The sequence below is a fragment of the Miscanthus floridulus genome, chromosome 1 (assembly GCF_019320115.1).
Source record: "Miscanthus floridulus cultivar M001 chromosome 1, ASM1932011v1, whole genome shotgun sequence".
Taxonomy (NCBI): Eukaryota; Viridiplantae; Streptophyta; class Magnoliopsida; order Poales; family Poaceae; genus Miscanthus; species Miscanthus floridulus.
This window is the reverse complement of record NC_089580.1, coordinates 106,041,505-106,063,515: the sequence shown is the minus strand read 5'-3', so window position 1 is coordinate 106,063,515 and position 22,011 is coordinate 106,041,505. Positions and strand designations below refer to the sequence as shown.

At 44.7% G+C, this 22,011-nt stretch overlaps 1 protein-coding gene and 2 long non-coding RNA genes across 5 annotated transcripts; all 3 read left to right on the top strand.

The window, feature by feature from the left end:
* Window positions 1–1,816: 1,816 nt before the first annotated feature.
* On the top strand, window positions 1,817–3,184 carry LOC136490632 (uncharacterized). The gene is made up of 3 exons (XM_066486848.1): window positions 1,817–1,958; window positions 2,056–2,231; window positions 2,346–3,184. The coding sequence occupies exons 2-3, from the start codon at window positions 2,097–2,099 to the stop codon at window positions 2,760–2,762; spliced, it is 552 nt and encodes a 183-aa protein (XP_066342945.1). The 5' UTR covers window positions 1,817–1,958; window positions 2,056–2,096; the 3' UTR covers window positions 2,763–3,184.
* Window positions 3,185–3,375: 191 nt separating this feature from the next.
* Window positions 3,376–5,071, top strand: LOC136490642 (uncharacterized). Of its 3 annotated transcripts, XR_010767832.1 has the most exons (6): window positions 3,376–3,453; window positions 3,828–3,895; window positions 3,985–4,077; window positions 4,254–4,351; window positions 4,560–4,618; window positions 4,818–5,071. It is a non-coding gene; the product is annotated as an uncharacterized lncRNA (long non-coding RNA). The 3 variants fall into 3 exon arrangements; XR_010767828.1 differs by lacking the exon at window positions 3,985–4,077; XR_010767827.1 differs by lacking the exon at window positions 3,985–4,077 and having other exon boundaries at window positions 4,129–4,351.
* Window positions 5,072–5,081: 10 nt separating this feature from the next.
* Window positions 5,082–5,441, top strand: LOC136490628 (uncharacterized). The gene is made up of 3 exons (XR_010767826.1): window positions 5,082–5,124; window positions 5,201–5,308; window positions 5,404–5,441. It is a non-coding gene; the product is annotated as an uncharacterized lncRNA (long non-coding RNA).
* Window positions 5,442–22,011: the final 16,570 nt, after the last annotated feature.

Genomic DNA, 22,011 nt, shown 5'->3' with positions numbered 1-22,011 from the left:
CTCTCGTAAGGTTTTATAAACTATATGAGACATGTGTAAGATTAGTGAATAATGTGTACTAAGAATTTGTCAAATGAAGAAATGACCAAAATAAAAGTTACAGATATTCATAGTTGAATAACTCTGGTATTCATCACTTTTTATGTTGAAATCAATTTGGGTCTCAAATTTTGGTTCGAACTTGTCGTTTTTCAAAATTTTAATTTTAAAAGGTTCAAATTTTATCAAATAACAAGATGACTAAAATAAAAGTTGTAGATATTAATGAGTCGAACAACTTTGGTATTCATCACTTTTTATGTTGAAATCATTTTGGGTCTCAAATTTTGGTTCGAATTTGTCATTTTTTAAAATTTCAAATTTGAAAGGTTCAAATTTAGTCAAATTACAAGATGACCAAAATAAAAGTTGTAGATCTTGATGAGTTGAACAACTTTTGTATTCATCACTTTTACATCTGAAATCAATTAGGGTTTGAAAATTTGGTTTGAACTTGTCAAATTTTAAATTTCAAATTTTAAAATGCGTAAAACATTGTCACATCCAAGTTTGATCAAACGTAAATGCTGAAGCATGATTTTAGAAATTTTTAGAAAAAACAACCATCACATTTGGAGCTAGTATGAGGAAGAAAAACTAGTTACAAGTTTTACCCACAGATTAAAAAGAGAAATCACATTGTTCTATATGATCCTTACATGATTATAGTGAACAGTGTGATTTCTTTTTTTTAATCTATGGGTTAACTTTGTAACTAGTTTTTCTTCCTCATACTAACTCCAAATCTGATGATTTTTTTTCCTAAAATTTTCTAAAATCATTCTCTATCAATTTATTTTTTTGGTTTTGTCAATATATACATATGAAAAGTTTGAGCAATTTAAATTTTGAATTTCAAAAAATGCAACTTCAGACAAGATTTTGGTACCCCAAATGATTTCAGCTGAAAAAGTGATAAATACTAAAGTTGAATAACTTATCAAGATATACAACTTTTGTATTGGTTATTTCTTCATATGACAAAGTGGTACTGACATTGTTCATAAATGTGACACATGTCTCGTAAGGTTTTATAAACTATATGAGACATGTGTAAGATTAGTGAATAATATGTGCTAAAAAATTGTCAAATGAAGAAATGACCAAAATAAAAGTTGCAGATATTCATGAGTTGAACAACTTTGGTATTTATCACTTTTTATGTTGAAATCAATTTGGGTCTCAAATTTTGGTTCGAACTTGTCGTTTTTCAAAATTTTAATTTTAAAAGGTTCAAATTTTATCAAATAACAAGATGACTAAAATAAAAGTTGTAGATATTAATGAGTTGAACAACTTTGGTATTCATCACTTTTTATGTTGAAATCATTTTGGGTCTCAAATTTTGGTTCGAATTTGTTATTTTTTAAAATTTCAAATTTGAAAGGTTCAAATTTAGTCAAATTATAAGATGACCAAAATAAAAGTTGTAGATCTTGATGAGTTGAACACATCATAAAAATCTACAGCCACACAACAAATACCTACTACATAGTCATGACCTATGCTATGTACACACACATAAATACACCTAGAAAATATAACCCCATCAAAACAAATACACCAGATTATCTCTTAGCCATTCTCTCTCGTTACTCATCCAAATCCGACGACTCATATTTAGTGTGTCTGCCCTCCATGGTGCTCTCGCGGACCTCCGACCGCGCCCAGCGCCCACGTCCGCTTACCGTAGGGCACGGTTCGATTCCTTAGCGGCTCAACCTCTCTTTTTTGTGCAAAGAAAAAAAACCCCGAGGCGGTGGTAGGACAGGGCCATCTCCGTCTTCCCTGGCGGCATCCCGGCAAGCGCCCCTCCAAGGTCACGCGTAGACTCCGTCTTCCCCGACGGGCGAGCTGCGCCCCCACGACGGCCCTGGCGGGCGCCCCTCCAAGGATCCACACGGCCTCTCCGCCACCAGGTACACCCGCCCCTTGGTCGTCCCTTCCAGCTGTGCCAAACTGAGCACCCAAACCCTAACTTACTATTTGTGCTCGGATCTGATCTGACTACCGCAGCAACTGCCGCCGCTGCCGGAGGCCGGGCCGTGGGTGCTGAAATGAAGGAGGTGGTGCTTCACGTGTATGACGTGACCAACAGCGACTTCGAGAAGACGAACAACACCATCATCCAGATCAACCACATCTTCAAGGACCGCATCGGCCTCGGCGGCATCTTCCACAGCGCCGTGCAGGTTGTGGGTCTAGCTCCCCTCTCCCCGTTCCCTCGCCACCTGCTCAGATCCCAGGGAGCAACAGCTTCTCCAGATCCCTAAATCTCACGCCATTTCTTGAACCCCTCAACGCAGGTCTATGGCGAGGACGAGTGGTCGTTCGGGTTCTGCGAGACCGGCAGCGGCGTGTTCAGTTGCCCCGTGGGGAAGAACCCCATGTACACCTACTGGGAGAGCATCGTCCTCGGGGAGACCGAGTGCGGCATCGCCGCCGTGAACCAGATCCTGCGGGAGCTCAGCTGCGAGTGGCCGGGCCACTCGTACGACCTCCTCTCCAGGAATTGTAACCATTTCTGCGACGTGCTCTACGAGAGGCTCGGCGTCCCCAAACTCCCAGGTAAGGACCACGGAGGGGCATTCCATTGTTTTCTTCTTCTGAATGGCGACAACCTGTGCAAGGTGTATCTCACAGTGGCATTATGTACAATTCTCGAGTTCAAAAAAACACACTGTGTCCTCGAATTGGAAGGAAGATTGCAGGCTCTGATTTAGATGGCGATTTACATTCTTGCTAGGAAAAGAATGAGCAAACTTAATGAGCAAATGTGTGAACTGAACATTGCAAATAAAGCATGTGTTTGCTACCACTGAAGTATTGAGCAAATGTATGAAACTGAGTGCTGCTAGCTCTAAGACTCAACTTTGGAGCATAAGACCAAGTACAACACAGACGTTTAGCAGGCTCTTAGAGGCAGTTTCATTGTTTTCCTTGCCACTGTGGACCTGAGCACAAGCTCATGTGTGGGCGACTGGGCGTTGCCACTTGACGAGGTTTTTTATGCCTGCCTTGAAACTTACGTGCGAGACGGATGTCTCCCAAGAACAGTAATTAGCTTAATTATTTCATTACCTTAGCAAAATCGTTTAGTTTCCATTTGAGACAAAGGCTCTTTTATGTTTGCTTCATGATTCATGTCCTAATGCACCTACTTGTGTGACAATTTGAAGAGGCTGAAGATTCCTGTAGGCCAAGTCGTTGCTAATCATTTTTTATCATAATGTTTAATCATTGAATTTTTGTCTATGTTGCTAGCACTAGCAGCTTAGCATGATTGTGTTACGTAGGTTTGAAATGCCATGAACTTACTCTTTTATTATTCTGTCTAACCTTGCAGGTTGGGTTAATCGCTTTGCCAACGCCAGTGATACTGCTGTGGTTGTTGCTGAGAGCACAGCAGTTAAGGTAATTTCAGAATCTGTTGCTGTGATACAATGTGCTATCTCCAATTTACTTAATCCTAGCATGAACTTATGATTGCTTCCAGCTGGACTTGATTTTTTTATTGTTAATGTACTCACGATTGGTTCCAATTTAAGCCTATCATAAAACATCTCTTTCACATAACTATATATTTAGTATCAGCTAAGTTAGTGGTTTTCTGCTGGTGTCCTGAGATAGTTGGTGAATGGTGAATTGGAACAACAGTGCGGTGACATATGGTTATAGGAAAGTTAATGCCTGAATTTAATTTAGCTGCTTCTAACTTGCTACAGGATTTTTTCTTTTTTCAAACAAGAGCAGCCTTTTATTTACTAATGGTGCTAATTTCATTACAGATCTCATGAAGGCTACTCATGAGGACCACACGGAATTTCTGCTTTACTTGGTCTGGATCCATGACGAGGTGGGTAACCTTTTTTTATACTGCAAAAAAGTAGGTAGGCATGCAAGATAGTTTGCTCCTCGTGTGAGTCATCTGCATGCTAATTACAGTTCATGCTAGCCTAGAGTTCGTGTTTGAAGGCGTCCCTCTAAAATAGTGGGAAGGTTCCTGTTGGATTGCTGATTGCTGATGGAATTATTATGGTATCCATATCAATTTTATTTTTGATGTACTAAAAATTGCACTATTTGCAGAAATTCCGTGTTGGCAGAAATTGCACTATTCTCGAGTTCAAAAAATAGTGGGAAGGTTCCTGTTGGCTTGCTCTTCTGAATGTACTATGAATTTTGGTTGACAGTTCAAAGTTCTGTATTTGCAGTTTTTTGTAGCCGTAAATACAGCCACGTTGAAGATAACCGCAGTGACGGAGATGCCAATTAGGGTGATCATCGGAATGATGCAGCCTACTTAATTGAGGTATTCCTTTATCTCCATGGTTCCCAAGTAGCTGCAGCATGAACCATGGACACTAACTCTCCTTATAGAATACATAACCTGATATTCTTGTGTTTCCTTATTCTTACATAACCTGAGTGAAGTTTTATTCTTTAATCTTATACTTTTGGCTTTTGACATTATTATTTTCTTCTTTAAAAAAATCATGAGTTGACCTTTGGTGGTGTAGGTCTGGCAGCTCCATGAGTTGACCTTCAACAAGACGGTGTCGACATTGACCAGCTCAAGGTACACCTATTGCATCGGTGATGAAGAAATTGCCTACGTTTGGACAGAATGGTTTCGGAACAAAATACCATTGTAATGAAATAATAAGTTATTTGAACCTATTTATACCTGGTAAACTGATGGGGTTCTTGACAAAAAAAGAAGAAATGAAAAAAACTTATGTTGTGCACTTATGTTGGTTCTTTGGTTTCAAATTCAGGATGGGAACGATCCTAGGAGTTTTCTTTGTCTCCAGGCACTTGCAGTAACATGGATGAAATGATCGATTCATGGAAGGAGTTTAGGAAAGTTATGATTCGAAAATTTGTTACTTCAATCCATCAGTCAATTCAAACATTTGAGGATGGTTATGAAATTTTATATATGACCATGTATATAATTTGGAAAACTGTATATAATCCGAAAAACTATAGAAAACTGTCGTTGTTTGGTTGTTTTTATGGGCACCCTGAAATAAAGCTATGTTAATGTTGCAAGCAGCCCAACAGCAAGCTTCAGTACAAAAGGTAATATTAACAACATCTATGTTCTCATAGTTTATTGAACTGAAAATCATGATCTTGAACCCAATTCGAAATGCAGGCTAGCACAATTGTGGAGCCAACTGAAAATGTTGCTGCTGCTGCAACAATTGAGGGGACACAAAATGTAACAACTACAATGGGAGAACACATGATGCATAGTCAGCAGGTAGTTTGATGATAATTGAAGAATGTTTAATTGTAACATGCATGTCATATTCTTGTCAAAGGGTGTAATTTTTACCACCAACCATTTATTTTCAGGTTACCCAAGAAACCAGCCAGCCAGAACAACAACCCCCTTCTTCTGCAGCTGAAGAACGTCTCACTAGAGGGCGCATGACTAGAAGTAATTTGGCAGCGAATTCGGGTGTTGTTTATACTACAGCAAAGCAATTGAAGGAAACTGCGGCTAGGAAAAGATCTGCATTGTCCAAAACGAATACACAGGTACTATGTGAAACCTTTTATCTCTCTTTGCATTAAAAAGGAACATATAGTCCTTTTGGAGAAGTACATAGCTATTCTTTTGTTCTGCTCCTAAATATGGTCCAGGCTTAGTTTCCTCTTGCTGATTAGAAATATATATGGATGTGTTTGTGCTCATAAAATGTCTTGGGAGGCAGCTGCATGTATGTTTATATTTGCTTTACGCTTCAAAGTTCATGGTTGATAGTACTGCAGCTCACAGAACTCTACTACTGCAGCTCGTGTTTTGCTTCAGTGTTTAATTAGCTTTGCCACCACTAGTCTCAGTTTAACTAATGCATGTCAATGATTTTTTCAGGAGGAATCTTGAGTTTGAGAAGGAGCATGCGAATGGTGGGACGATGGCCAACATACATATCAAGGGAACCTTCGCTGCTACAGTAGACATTAGTCTTTTGATTCGAATGAGTTCAAACAGTTGTCTGTGCTTAACACATTATTATGTGTTAAGCTATCTACTTGTGTTCTCATTTAGTTTGACACTCGGTGTGTTTTGTTAAAGATTTTGTATGAACAAATTATATTTCGTTTTAATGGATGTCGATGCTTCCTTCATTATGTATTTGTCGTTTTGCGATTATTAATTTAAGCTACCAAACAAAGTGTCGCAACATGAATTATTAATATATTAATCTGGCGTTGCAATATATGATGGCACATATAACAACCACATTTAGTCGTGGCAATAGGTACGATAATCGTGGCAATAGAGAAACTATCTCTTGCAACTACAAAAAGATGACGGTGGCAATAGAGGAATCTACCTATAGCAACCAGATAGTTAGTAATGTGGCAATAGATGACCTATCTGTAGCAACCAACCTAAGTAACGTGGCAATAGCCTATGCCATCTATAGCAACCATTCAGAAACGTGGCAATATACAATCTCTCTGTAGCAACCAACCTGAAGAGATGTTGCAATAACCTAAGCCACCTATAGCAACCATTTAGGTGACGTGGCAATAGAGAACCTCTATTGCAATGCTTTCTCTGCATAGCAACAACCACGATTGCAACACCTGTGTTGCGTTGCGCTTGCATTGTGTTGCTACACGACCAGCGTGTCGCAATACGTATCGCTAGCAACGCCTAGTTCGTTGCAATTGATACTATTACCACACCCATAGTGGTTGCAATTGCTTTTGTTACAACACTCACCAGGTGTTGCAAAAGCGTCAAAAGTGTTGCAATAGAGGGGTTGTGTGTCGCAACTAAAATGTAACCCATTGCATTATGCTATTGCTACCCTTACAAGTGCAACGACATTTAACCAAAAAAAATTGGTAGCAAAATTACTATGGCTACCATTTTTGGGTCTTTTGCTACACTTTTTTGGCATTGCAGTAGACCGAAAATCTTGTAGTGATGTTTTTTGTCTAGCTACTCATGATGCTAACGATGGTGTTAAAAGTGCAACTCTGATTGGTATCACGCTTCAAAGGTTAATTCTTTACACCTTAGCATCATTGGTAGTAATTAGTCTCCCACAATTCCAATCTATGCCTATGTGCGAGCTTCTAACCAAACACTCTAGCACATATGTAGGGGGGATCCAATACTACCAATTCGGGTTTGTGGTACTTGTCCAAAATCATTTACACATGGTAAAATTGCTTGGGCAAGCAACATGAATCCACAAGAGCTTAATTTCCATATCTTTGCAGAGTTGTCATCAATTACCAAAAAGGGGGAGATTGAAAGGTCCTTATTTGGTTTTGGTAATTGAGTGACAACCTAGGTGAACTAATTGTGTTTAATGTGAGATACACAGGTGATTAGTCCACATATACATGTGTGTGAGCAACATATGACATGAAGGTGAAAATGGATTGGAGATGTTGCAAAGCTCACACATGTGATGAAGGAGGTCACTACATATGAGACATGACATTGAGTCATGTGACTAAGGTGGAGAAGATCAAGACAAGGCTTGGCTCGACAGACCGGTTGCAAGTGTGAACGGCAAGTTGAGTGATGACTTGGCGTCAATGGAACGAAGCAATGGTGAAGAGAAAGTAAAGTCAAGATCAATGAGCCAATACGGTCACGTGATGATATGAAGTGGATCATATCATTTGTGATTGGTTGGAGCATGTGTTGCATCAACATTGGAGGAGATGGAATGGAATGCACAAGGCAAAGGTATTTTTATAGGGTATTTCATTTCACCGGTCAAAAGGTTGTGTAGAGAAGTGCATGACTGGGTTTAGGATAGAGGGGCAAACTTGTTTGCATATCGATCATCTAGTGCCACTTGAGCGATCTCACTTTGCATATGTGTTAGGATCGAGTGGTGTTGAGAAAAGAGAGCTAATCCTTTGGGAAATGTTTGTGAAAAGCTAACACACGTGCACAAGGTGGTGAACAATTGGTGGTGTTAGCACATTTGCAGAGGTGTTGAAAAAGGTGAAGAAGAGGAGGCAAAACTAGGCTCAGAGTGCTGCTTGGGTGGCACTGCCACCCCTAGGGCGGTGCCCACCTGGAGGCTGAGAGGGAGGAGTTGGTTGGTGCCCTGGGGGGCACTGTAAGGAAAATGGACCTCATCCCATTTAGTTTGAATTTTGGTGTTTGATGATCAACATGACCAAGTTGGACTAACGTATTTGCAAGTGTTTATTTTATAATCCAATAGGATGCAAATGTGGATTGGACCAAGATTAGAACATGAAGAATATGATCAACACTCAAAGGAAGAGGCTAGAGAATGTGTGATCAACCTATAAGTGAAGCTAGAAGTCCAAGATGTGAAGATGAAGAAGCCCGGAAGAAGGATCGCGAAGAAATGAACAAAGGACAAAGCTACAGCTGGCATGGGACAGCACTACGTGCACTGGACACCTGGCATCAGACAACACTGTGTGCACCAGATAGCACTGGGTGCACCGGACAGGGCACCGCCCTATTTTTCAGCACGCGACACACTTTCGTATTTTGGTCATAACTTTTACCTCCGAACTCCGATTTTGATGATCTTAGACTTTTTGTAAAGCTAATGAAAAGCTCCACAGCTTTGAACAGGTGAAAATCGAGTTGGAGTAGTCCAGCGGCACTAGACTATATGGTGACCATGATGGTGGCACCACCCTATTTTTCAGAGGGCAGCCAAAACATGCAAGGGGCACTGGACATGCTATGGCGGTGCACCACCCACCTATGGCGGTGACCAACAGCCCAATGGTCAGATTGTCAATGTCTAATGGCTAGCCCACGTGGCTGGCGCCGCCATGTCCGGTGACTGCACAGAAAAGTGCATCTCGTCCACAAACGGCTAGTTCTCCACTTGGGGGCTATAAAAGGGGCACCAACCAGCCATTTGAAGTAAGAGGGAACTGAGGGAAGATAGGTGGGTATTGCCACACCTCATTTGTGCTCTCCACTTGTATAAGGCTTAAAGAATCACTTGGTGATTAGTGTAGGTGCTTTTTCGAAGTGCTTTGGTTAGTTAGATCACTCTCATATGCGCTTGCTCTAGGCTTAGGTCTAGTTGCTAGTGAGGTTTTCATACCTCTCATCCAAAGGTGCATGCGCACACCATGCTTGTACTCGGTGGGGCTTGTAGTCTTGCGGGACCACACCAACCATGTTTGTGGTGAGACCACTACCGTGTACCGAAGCGCTGCGACATTTCGGCCGAAAGCTTGATTGTGAAGACGGCAGGGAGCGGTCTAGGATAGGCTTGCCAAAAGGCACACCAGAGACCCACTTGCACATGGGGAAGGCCCAGGGCTATCCTTGGAGTTACCTGACCAGGAGCATGGCCTTTGCGAGGGATTTCTTGCAAGGGGCTCCAATGAGGACTAGGGGGATGCTTGAGCGCTTCTCGATACCTCAGTAAAAATATCGGAGTCATCGATGGGAGTTTGCATCTCTACCTCATCTTTACCTTCCGCATTTACATTGCTACCTTGGTTGTGTGCTTTACTTCCCTAGCTTAGTTGATAGGCTAGTTGATAGGATTGGAACCTAGGTCGCATTACTCTTTTGTGGTAGAGATAGCAACACACCTAGCAAAACCATAGTTGCACATGTAGATAGATTATTTTCTTGCATAGGTTTTAACTAGGTGGAATTAGAGGACTTAGTTAGAAGTAGAATTTTAAGTTGCCTAATTCACCACACCCTCTTAGGCGTCATGGTCCCTTACAAGCGGTATCAGAGCCGGTTGGCTCAATTTGGACCTTTGGCTTCACCGCCGTTGAGCCGATGCTATTTAGAGTGGTTGGGATGGATATCTCTAGGCCTCTGCACTTTGACGGCACTAACTTCTCCTACTATAAAGCTAGAATAGCTTGTCACCTTGAGGCGGTAGATTTGGGTGTTTGTAGAGTCACTCGTGATGGGTTCAAACCCGTTAAGAATCCCTATAAACCCACTAAGAGTGAAGAAAAAATAAATGCATTTTAATGCTAGAGCTAAAAATTGTTTGTTTGAATCTTTTAGCATGGATGTATTTAACCAAGTGTTCACTTTAAATACAGCAAGGTCATGGGATGATTCTTCAAGTGAAGAAGAAGCCCAACACAAGAGGAGCGGTCACAAGCACTCATCATCAAGCACTTCACATGTGTGCCTTATGGCACAAGGTAATGAAAGTTCTAGTTCAAGTGATAGTGATAGTGATGATGGGCTACCTTCTTATGATAAAATTGTGCAAGAAAATCTTAACTTTGCTAAAGTTTGCACTAGTCAACAAAAGAAGCTTAAAATGTTGAAAGAAAAATTAGATAGCTCACAACAAGCTTATAAAACTTTGCTTGAACAATATGAAACCTTTGCTAACTTTAGTGTGGAGCTATCTACTAAAATTGAGCAACTTGAGGCTAGTTTAAACAAAAATGAATGCACAATCAATGATGAGCAACTTGTAAAGAAAAATGAAAAATTAAACAAAAAGTTAGCGAGCTCACAAGATGCTTATAAAAGTTTGCTTGCTAAAATGGAAACCATGTGCAAACATTGTGATGAGCTAACTAATAAAGTTGCTAATCTTGAAGCCGTCGGTACAACCCCCACCGAGGCACCTAAAAAGAAAAGTTCAATTTTTTATATGCCTAAAAAGGATTCCTCTACTTCTTGCAATGATTTATGTTTAGACTCACCTTTGTGCAACCAAGCTTGTGTTGAGAAAGTTGTTGTAGAAACATGTACACATAAAGTCACATTGGAGAATGAGCAACTCAAGCAAGAAGTGGCTCGCCTCACCAAGGACTTGACTCAAGTGCAAGGCAAGATGGAGAAAACTCAACTTCATCAAGATAACACCGTCAAGGAAGTGAACAAGCTTGATGAAGGACAAACCGTGGTTTGCTACGTATGCTACAAGGAAGGCCACAAGTCCTATGAGTGCAAGGTGAAGAATGAGGAAGGAGCTAAGAAGAAAGACAAAAACAAAAATCAAACATGCAAGCTCTCCAACACCTACACCAACAAGGTGGACAAGAAGGCCTCCACACCTTACCTCTTGAAGAAGAAAAAGAATCAGAAGGTGGTTGCCATCAAGGTGAACAAGCAAGCCAACAAAGGGGCCAAACATATTTGGGTGCCAAAGGAGATCATTTCTAACATGAAGAGCACCAAGAAGGTTTGGGTCCCGAAGGGAAAGTGAGAAGTCTATTGGACTTTGGGGAATTTGGAAACTTGGCAAAGTTTGGGTACATTTCATGGGGTGCATCATGATGGACATAGTCATTGCCAAGTGGGTTAGTGAATACTTTAAACCCAAATTCCCCTTCCCATGTTAGGTAACTAGATTTAATTTCTTGCAATTTTAATTAGCATCTAGTTCCTTTTCATGCCTAGATTTGCATTTGCACATTTAAATTCTTTGTCATGCATACACTAGGTAAATCATATGGTAGGGTTGATCGGTATCACTCTTACCCATAGGAGCAAACCTACATGGTTTAAATTGTTTAGGAGCACGGCACATAGCTTGTCTTATAATTATTTATCTAATATGTGCCAAATCCAAATTGTAGATAATTTCTCCTGAATATCATTTTTGAATATGATTCTCACATTCATATGATGTCATCTTTCAAGTGGTATTTTGATTTTAAAAAATCAATGTGCATGTCTCTTACAAGTATTCTATGCTTGTATGCACAAATTTAGGGGGAGGTTATTCTACAGGTTGGATGATTTGAGACTAACATTCTTTTCAAGATTATTATGTGTGTAGCAGTCTCATTGAAAGTGTAACAACCCAAAAATCCATACACTAAAAATACCAACTACAAAATTTTTCCTAGAACTTCCATGTGATGATGAGTGTCATGCATATTAACCCAACCTAATAGATGCATTAGGTCCAACCCCAACCCAAGCTAACACATAAGCATGGCATGTCATTTGTTAATTGTGTTTATTTAAATGATAACAAATAAAGTGTTGCATACCTTGATTATTCAAAATGTGATTTGGATTTCCATTGAGTTATGATATGTTTAAACGAATATGGTGCACCAATCTGGAAACCAATTTAAAAATCAAAATGGAATTCAAATAAAGAAGAAGGAAAGAAAAACAGAAAAGAAAAGAAAAGAAGAGAAGGCCTTGCAGCCCAGGCTGGTCGGCTTTGTGGCCCAACCAGCCAGCTAGCCCAACCGGCCTGCCCACCCTTCCCATTTTCCCAACTCACGCGTGGCCCACGAACCGGCCTAGCGTGTCGCCCACGCCCGCGCACCCGTCTGCCTCGCACGCAGCCACTGCCCGCTGGACCCCGCATGTCAGCCACCCCCGTCTACAGTGTCGTCTTCCTCACCCATGCCACAACCACCTATGCGACCAGCGCCCGACAGCAGTGGTAGGGGCGGGCCAGGGGGTCACGCCCGGGGCATGACCCTGTCCCCCTTGCACCACGCCCACACAACCCCGCACCACCATCTAATGCGATACACACGCCTCCACCACATGATGCCATCCACCATGGGAGGCATGGCGCTCAGCTATAAAGCCAGCCTACACACCGCTCACGCCCGGAGCCCTAGCTTCTCCCTTAGCCTCGGCCACCGCTTGGTGGCCCAGCAGCTGCACCACACCAAGAGTAGAGGACCGAGAAGGAGATCATGAGAGGAGGATCGGAGCCCCCGCGCGCTGCCGAAGTCACCGGAGCCGAGGGCGACGCCGTCGTCGTCATCATGGTCACAGGTCAGCACTGCACGGCACTGCTTCTGGAGCTACATGGCCACAACTCGACACTGCACCACCATCCTCTCTTCCACAGCACCCATGGTGAGCCCCCGATTTGTCCCCTGCTCACCACTGGACCTTGCTACTCCGGCCATGGCACTCCATACCGTGAGCGCATAGGCCAAGGCCATCCTCGGCCTCTAGGCACACCAGCACAGCACACTCATGTTGACCGTGGCCATCCCCGAGCCCTTGGACGATGTAGGCCTCTCCAAGTCCCACGGACGCCATAGCCGAGCACGCATGCCACGATCACGACGCTGCCGCCATGGCGCAGCCACCACCGGAGCACCAGACCACTGGTCCGAGCACCAGACCACCAGTCCGAGCACTAGACCATAGGTCTGAGCACCCGACCACCGGTCCGAGCACCGACCACCATGGCTAGTACCGATCGAGCGTCTGGCACCGCCTTGACTCACCTGTTCCGTTCACTGAAACCATGGGTAACTCACGTGCACGCCATGACCACCCCGCTTTGACCCCGTAGTGACCCACGCGCCTCGCCGTCATCACCATGTCACCGTGGCCGCCGGGAAGACCCTACCGACCACCTGGAAACCAGAAGTCCTGCCCTGAGCTCTGGACGCCCTCGCTGCGTCCACACGGATCCATAGGATCCATAGGAGCCTACACACCCCACTATGACGTCCCTCCAAGGCCATACCCCCCACACCGACGCCACCGATGTGATCGGAAGACCGCCACCGTGGCCAAATCCACCGGAGGCCCCGGAGGACCCCTCAACCTGTCCAACATGCCTGCTGGAGCATTGTGACGCCCATGCGCACCATAGAGCCGGCCAATGCCGCTGCACCCGTGCCATTCCCGCACGCCGGTTGTGCTCGAGCCGTCGTTCGTCGTGACTAGTGACTTAGGAAGCACCATCCATCGCCCTGACCCCACCGTTGCAGTCGCCATGACATGGGGAGGCTTTTCCCCACCTCAATTGGATGCCTGAGCCATTGTGGGAGCTCGCTGGTGAGCACGTCGCTGGTGGGAGCGCACTGTGGAAGAAACACAGGAGAAGGGGCGAGTAGAGCAGCGCAGCCCTACAACCGGTGCACAAGAGCCGAGCCAAAGAGAAATGACGATGGACTCGGTCCACCATGGACCCTGCCTTAGGTCCATGGACTGTGAACTTGGGTTCACCGTGAGCCACGCTCACGCCCACAGCTAGGAAACAAAGCCCGGCCTAGATCCAGCCCTGTCCAGACATAGTTGAGACCCGGCCCGTATTGACCGTTGACCTGGCCCCACACGTCAGTAGCACAGACACTCTGGACCCACATGTAAGACGCTGACATCATGCTGACATCATACTGACATCAGCTGGACGCCACCTATCAGCTCGGAACCAAGACGCTGACGTCAGCATGCCACGTGGACCAGTCGCTATGTGACAAGTGTCAGCCTAGGATTAATTCAGCCTTTTTCCATTTTCAGAAATGATTTAAACTTCGGAGATTCATAACTAATTCATACGACCTCAGAAAAATATGAAACTAGGACCAAAATTCATCTAAAATCGAGCTCTACGCAATGAACCCATGTTTGAGTGCATTTGGCTCTTTTGAATTTTCATTGCTCCTTTGTGCTATTCTATAGACGTCGCTAACGCGACTATAATGCGATCGTTTGTAGACTCGGAGGAGCACCAGACCGACGAGGATCATGAGTACCATGACGAGTACGAAGATGACTACACTGAAGGTGCCACATCCCACCCAATCTCGTAGCACCTATTATGCATGGCTAAAATAGAAATGCTAGTGCTTTACTTTACTGTCGTGATCACACTATGGTAGGACTTGCATGGTAGTATGCTTTCTTGATGGCCTTTACCTTGATGGCTGTTAGGCTAGTCACACGTTTGCTATTATATTTCATTGCTTATTACTTCTACCACGCTTGCACTACATTCATGCGTGGTGGAAATTGGTGTTATCTGGATTATGGGGAGAGTGCTGCGGGTGTGACTTGGATGTGTGGAGGGTGAGGGTTGTGTCGACCAAGTTGGATTATACGACGAGCCTGGGGCAAGTCTTGCCATGGGGTGCTACCTAGGCACCCCTGGAATGGATACCTGTGGTGGGTAAATGGTATATGAGGTGGCCCTGGGTGTGAACCTATGATGGGAGGAGCCTAGGGTGGAGGTGCTGTAGTGGCACGGTAAATGGAAACCCTGATGGAGACATTCTGGCTTGGTCACCCCTAAGGACTTACTAGTACTCAGATTCACCAAGAAGCCTTACGTACCACTCGCCCTATATGGTGCGGGACGGTCGGACTACTTGGTAGGATATTGCCACTACTGCTAGGTTGATAGCAGACAGTGCGAGGGAGGTACGGGGTGCGGAGGATTTCCCCCACACCCTTCCGAGACTTCATGGAGACCTTGTGGACTCAGCTCATGACTCACAGTTTCAGCCACCCCAGACTAGACTTGGGGTGTACCAGGGCTGAATGGTAGGGTGGCATTATCCTAGGCTAGCAAGCGGCCGGAATCAGCCCAGTTGACGATGGTCAGCGAAGAAGGCGGATCTTGTGGTTATGTAAAACCTCTGCAGAGTGTATGGTTGATCGATCGATACATGTGCCGACTTGTCGGCTATGGACCTTTCCTGGGTTTCGCTTAAACTAGATAGTGAGATGAGTCCTTCTCTTCTTCCCTCGTGAGTGAGTGTTCGGTCGTAGCCAGGGGCTATGGGCCTTGAGACAGTGCCGAGTGGGAGTTGGCCTATCGACTGAGCGATGGTATGGTTATGGTTTGGTGATGGTGTGGAGATGGTGGTATATCGATCCCAGGATCAAAACCTGGCTCTAGAAGGGGAATGGGTGGAATAGGTGTGGGAATGGTGTTAAAACTTGACCAACTATTATTATATACTTGATATGCTAATAAATAGGAAACCCTAGCCTTATAGGTTCCTTTTGACTATATCCAACTTGCATCCAATTTCCACAAAGCAATGCTCATAGGGTTGGGAGTGGCCAGTACAAATCGTACTGATAAATTTTGGCATATAGGTTCTGCTGAGGAGTATAGCTCCGAAGAGTTTGATGATTGAGGGATTCGTGCCTACGCTCGAGTTTGGCGATCTTATCTACAAGCCGTTCTGAATGAATGCTACTTTTTATTCCGCCAATGCGGCGATGTAATAAATTATGTAATTCCGCACTAATTGTACTCTGATATTATCGATGTATGGATGTGATATTCGACTGGAATTTGGGTAATATGATCTACCACGATCTTATTACACTTCGACTCTGTGGATTTCCCATCGCGGAAATCGAGGTTGTTTCAGTTGTTATTAGAGCCATACTTGACCATAGGACGAAACCCTCAGAAATGAACGATAGAATAGGACGTGGACAACCCTTCTTTCGGTTATATACCGACTCTGCATTTACTTTTATGCAAGGCTTATCTATTTATTGACCTGCTAACACCTGTCCCCTTGAAACATGCACATGGCAACGAACGTCGACTGACCGCCTCTAGGACCGCTACCTCTGGACCACACCAAGCTTACCTTAGACCTATGTGAGCTCGGGGGTTTTGCACAGACCCTCTGCTGAGTTCTCATCACGTTAGGAGTCCCTTACAAGCTTGTCAAGGTCACCTGCATCGGGAAGCCAGCTCAGGAAGGAGGAATCAAAGGACCAGTTGTCACCTCAGTCGAGTTCCCAGCTAGCACCACCCTACCTTCTATTCCAGCTTCCACCGAGATGACCATAGAGGACACAGTTGAGGAGGGACTACGAGCTGTCTCCCACAAGGCACTTCGCAGAGTGATGAGGGACCACTATGAACACCTGAAGATGACAGAGTTCCATCTACTTCCCCAGGCCCTTGACCTCAGCCTTACCCCCAGTGAGCAGAGTTTCGCAGCAGGCAGAGTTATCCTTGCCGAGGAGGATAGATGCCTTCGTGTTTCAGCTATTCACCTATTGGGGTAGGACAGGTACGTGACCCAGCTAGAGTAGAGGAGACGTTAGTACTAGGCCCTTCTGTGGGAACACCAGGAGCGAGACTCGCAGGGAGCACAGGAGCGAGCTAGTCTACTTGAGATAGTGGCCAAGCTACAGGACGAGCTCAACTATCGTGATGAAGTCCATAGAGCCGAGGTCACTGACTTATAGGACAAAGGAGCCGACCTAGGCAATAGGAACTGCTACCTCGACAGCAAGGTCTTGGAGTTCCAGAGAGAGTTGGACGACAGGAAGGCCGAGTTCAACCATAGAGGAGACAGAGAGAGGTCCAAGGGGATTATATGCTGAAGATCCATTCCAAGAACAAGACCATGACTCAGGAGCTAGAGGAGTTTAGGAAGAAGGCCATTCGCAACTAGGGTCACCTAATCGAGGCACTCAGGCAGAACGAGTACCTACAGGACAAGTGTGAGAGGACTTGGCAGGCTTGGCAGAAGTCTGACAGGAAGCGCCATAGGGAGATGAAGGGTATGTGGGATCAGCTACCCAAGGAGATTCACAGCAAGATGAAGCCGAGAATAGAGGAGTTTGAGTTAGCCCCGACTCGCCTCAACCTAGACACCTGCCCTACCCTACCTAGAGCCAAGCCTACTGAGGAGCTCGCCGAAACCTTGAAGTACGTGTCCCGACTTCACAAGTCTGACAAGGAGATCGAGATCGAGAACAGCCGTATCCCAGCTGTGGTGTACGAGTTAGAGTAGATGACCCTACGTGGTCATGAGTCATGTCAGTAGTTTCTGTAAGTTGTACCCCATGATGTACCCCTTATGAGATGTATTATGAGACACTATGCGTAGAACGATTCTCACACGTCTTCAAGTGTAGCTACTGGAGATGATGCTATGTAATAAAACCCATGTAATGAATGTTTCGGATCTTATTGCATCTTATGGATCTTATTGCTTCTTTGTAATGAGTGTTGGATAGTATAAACATTTTTCTTTAAATCGTTAAAAAAATAGATAATCATATGAACTTATAAGCACTTATGGCACAAGCACTAAAAATCCCTATGATCCGTGTTGCAGATGCCGAACCGCCGTTCTAATCGCCTAATGAATCAAGGACATGCGCCCACCCCTGAACCAGTTGAACCAAATGGGGGACGTGGTGGCAAAAACCGTGGCCGTGGCCATGGACGTGGAGGGATACCCTTCCACCTGGAGAATACTCCACCACCTGAGGAGAACATTCCTCTACCACCACCACCAAACCTAGCAGAAGTGATGGCACAACAGACCCAGCTTCTTGCAGCTCTTGTTGAAGGAGCAAACCATCGCCAGGGAGGTCAGCAGAATGACTTCCAAAGGAAGCTAGAAGGATTTCTGAAGCTAAGGCCACCTACCTATGATGGCACCGACCCTGACCCGCTTGTAGCCGATGACTGGCTCAAGGAAATGGAGAAGAAGCTTGACCTCACTACTTTCACCGATGGTGAGTGTGTTGGAGCTGCCACACACCAGCTCACAGGTGCAGCACGCGCCTGGTGGGATAGTTTCAGTGATTCCCATGAGGACCCTGCCAACATCTTGTGGGATGAGTTCGCCGAAGCATTCACTGAGTATCACATTCCCAAGGGTATCATGGAGGCCAAAGCTGAGGAGTTCCGCAACATCAAGATGGGGAAGGAAAGGGTGACTAAGTACACTACTCATTTCACCAATCTTCTGCGCTATGCACCTTCCTATGTTGTGAACTCTGAGAAGGAGAAGCTGTACTATTACCGCAAGGGACTTAACCCGCACATCAAGTTGAAATTTGGCGGTATTGAGAGCAACACGTTGCGTGCTCTGGTGGATCGCTGCATCCAGATTGAGAAGGATCATGCTGAAGTTGGAGAAGAGTACAGGGAGAGGAAGCGTAAGCCTGAGGAGTCTCTCCGTGGCTGTGATCGCAAGAGGTTCCGCAGAGATGCACCATCCAGGGAACGCTCTCGTCACAATAGGGATGACAACCCTGGATCGAGTAGGGGTAGTGGAGGATACACCGCCAAATACTCCCGCCCTGCTCAGGATCGTTACACTCGGGACCGCTATGCTCAGGACCACAACACTCAGGACCATTTCAACCATCCCCGCTCCGCGAATGAATGCCCAGCACAGAACCGCTCCACACCAAGCACTAGAAACTGGAAGGCACCCGCGCCAACCCCTACAGGCGGTACGCCTTTCACCTGCTTTGCTTGTGGCCAACCAGGTCACAAAGCCACTGAGTGCCCTCAAAACTCAGCTGCTCAGAAGTCTCAGCTCAAGGGATCTGCTACTTGTGGATGTCTCAACCATCTGGACACCGAGGAAGCACAAGCTGCCCCTGACGTGGTGTATGGTATGTTTTTAGTTAATGGCAACACTGCATCAGTTCTATTCGACTCTAGAGCAACTTGTTCATACATATCATCCAAGTTTGCACGGGAGCATGACCTGCCTATAACCCCACGTGAAAAGCCCATCATCACCAGTTCACCTTTAGGAGATCTAAAATGCACACACATCTGTAAGGGAGTGAGTCTCACCATTGAGGGTCTTGTCTTTAAAGCCGACCTAACCCTTTTACCTTCCACTAGCCTAGATGTCATCCTAGGTATGGATTGGTTAACCATTCACCAAGGTATCATATCATGTTCACCTAGATACGCCCAAGTGACCCACCCATCAGGCCAAGTCATTAGATGTGAACCCCAGTCTGGAAAGTCCACCTCTATCCTATGTTCCCTTAAAGCAAGTTCGGAATCACAAAAAGAGGAGAAGACAGTTCATGATGTGCCAGTAGTCAGAGATTATCCTGATGTATTCCCTAACGAATTACCAGGTATGCCACCAGACCGTGATGTAGAGTTCATCATTGATCTGTTGCCGGGAACGGGACCCATTGCCGAGAGACCCTATTGCATGTCAGTTGATGAACTGGCTGAGCTCAAGAAACAGCTTGATGAGCTCATCTCAAAGGGATATATCAGACCCAGTGCTTCACCCTGGGGATCCCCTATTCTGTTTGTTAAGAAGAAGGATGGTTCAATGAGAATGTGCATTGATTACCGGAACTTGAACGCAGTCACCATCAAGAACAAGTACCCCCTGCTAAGAATTGATGATCTGCTTGATCAACTTCGAGGTGCCAAGTATTTCTCCAAGATTGATCTCAAATCCTGCTATCACCAGATGAAGATTCGAGAGAGTGACATCCCAAAAACAGCCTTCGTGACTAGGTATGGACAGTTTGAGTTCACTATGGTATCCTTTGGACTCACGAATGCTCCCGCATACTTCATGAACATGATGAACAAGGTTTTCATGGATGAACTGGATAAGTTTGTGGTAGTATTCATTGATGACATTCTTGTCTATTCACCCACCACTGAAGAACATGAACATCATATGAGAACTATGCTCGAGAAATTAGCCCAACATCAGCTCTACACAAAGTTCAGCAAATATGAGTTTTGCCTATAGGAAGTTGCCTTCCTAGGCCATGTACTATCAGCTGAAGGTGTCGCAGTTGACCCAGCCAAGATTGAAGCTGTGAAAGAGTGGGATCAACCCCGTAATGTGACAGAAGTCAGAAGTTTCTTGGGATTAGCTGGATACTATCGCCGATTCATCGAAAACTTCTCTAAGATAGCCCGTCCGATGACTAACCTTTTGAAGAAGACTAAGGAGTTTGAATGGATGCCCAAATGCGAGCAAAGCTTCCAAGAATTGAAACAGAAGCTTACCACAACTCCTGTGATAGCATTGCCTGAAATCAGCAAAGATTTCATGGTCTATTGTGATGCATCCCGTCAAGGACTTGGGTGTGTACTGATGCAAGCCGGAAAAGTAATAGCATATGCTTCTTGATAGTTGAAAGAACACGAGAACCGTTACCCTACTCATGACCTTGAGCTAGTAGCAGTTGTGCATGCCTTGAAGATCTGGAGGCACTACTTGATAGGCAACAAGTGTGATATCTACACCGACCACAAGAGCTTGAAGTACTTTTTCTCTCAAGAAGATTTGAATATGAGGCAACACCGTTGGCTAGAGTTGATCAAGGACTATGACCTGGAAATTCACTATCATCCGGGAAAAGCTAATGTAGTCGCAGATGCTCTCAGTCGCAAGAGTTACTGTCACACTTTGATCACAGAATCCATACCACCTAAGCTCAAGGAAGAGATTGATGATTTCCAACTTGAGATACTACCGCACGGCTTGTTGAATGAGCTCCACATATAGTATGATCTCACAGAACGCATCCGTCAAGCTCAAAAAGATTGTGAAGAAATCGAATATCTCCGTGGTCTGATGAAACTAGGCTATAAGACCAACCACCATGAAGATGAACAAGGAACCATCTAGTTCAAGAACAGAATCTGCGTTCCATCTGACCTAGTGCTACGAGAGGAAATTCTATCAGAAGCTCACGATTCTAAGTACTGTATTCACACTAGAAATTTAAAGATGTATCAAGACTTGAAGAAACACTTTTGGTGGAAAGGCATGAAGACAGACATTGTAGGACATGTGGCATGATGTGACACCTGTAATAGAGTCAAGGCTGAACATCAAAGGCCTGCAGGATTGCTAAGACCTCTTGACGTTCCCGAGTGGAAATGGGAGAGCATATCCATGGACTTCATAGTTGGATTGCCCCGGTCACAGAAAGGCAACGATTCCATCTGGGTGATTGTTGATCGTTTGACCAAGATTGCTCACTTTGTACCAGTGAAGACCAAGACCAATGCAGAAAAATTAGTAGATCTATATATTGAGCATATTCTCAGACTGCATGGAGCTCCCTCTAGTATTGTATCTGATCGTGGTCCTCAGTTTGTGTCCTGATTCTGGGAAGCTCTGCACAAGTCTATTGGAACCAAACTTGATTTCAGTACCGCTTACCACCCACAGATAGATGGACAGACAGAGCGAGTAAATCAGATCTTAGAAGACATGCTTCGCGCTAGTGTACTAAATTATGGCGCTGATTGGGAGAAATGTTTACCCTATGCAGAATTCTCTTACAACAATAGCTACCAAGCCAGTATCAAGATGTCGCCGTTTGAAGCTCTGTATGGTAGACCTTGTAAGACACCTTTGATGTGGTCCCAACCAGGAGAAAGAATGTTCTTTGATTCCACTAAGATTCCAGATGCAGAAGAAGGAGTTGCGCAAGTGAAGGAGAATTTGAGAATTGCTCAAAGTCGATACAAGAGT

Excerpts from the sequence above, each read along its gene's own strand:
- LOC136490632 (XM_066486848.1), top strand. The coding sequence starts at position 2,097 with ATGAAGGAGGTGGTGCTTCACGTGTATGACGTGACCAACAGCGACTTC. Across the intron at positions 2,232-2,345 it reads TCTTCCACAGCGCCGTGCAG|GTCTATGGCGAGGACGAGTG; the intron begins GTTGTGGGTCTA and ends CCCTCAACGCAG.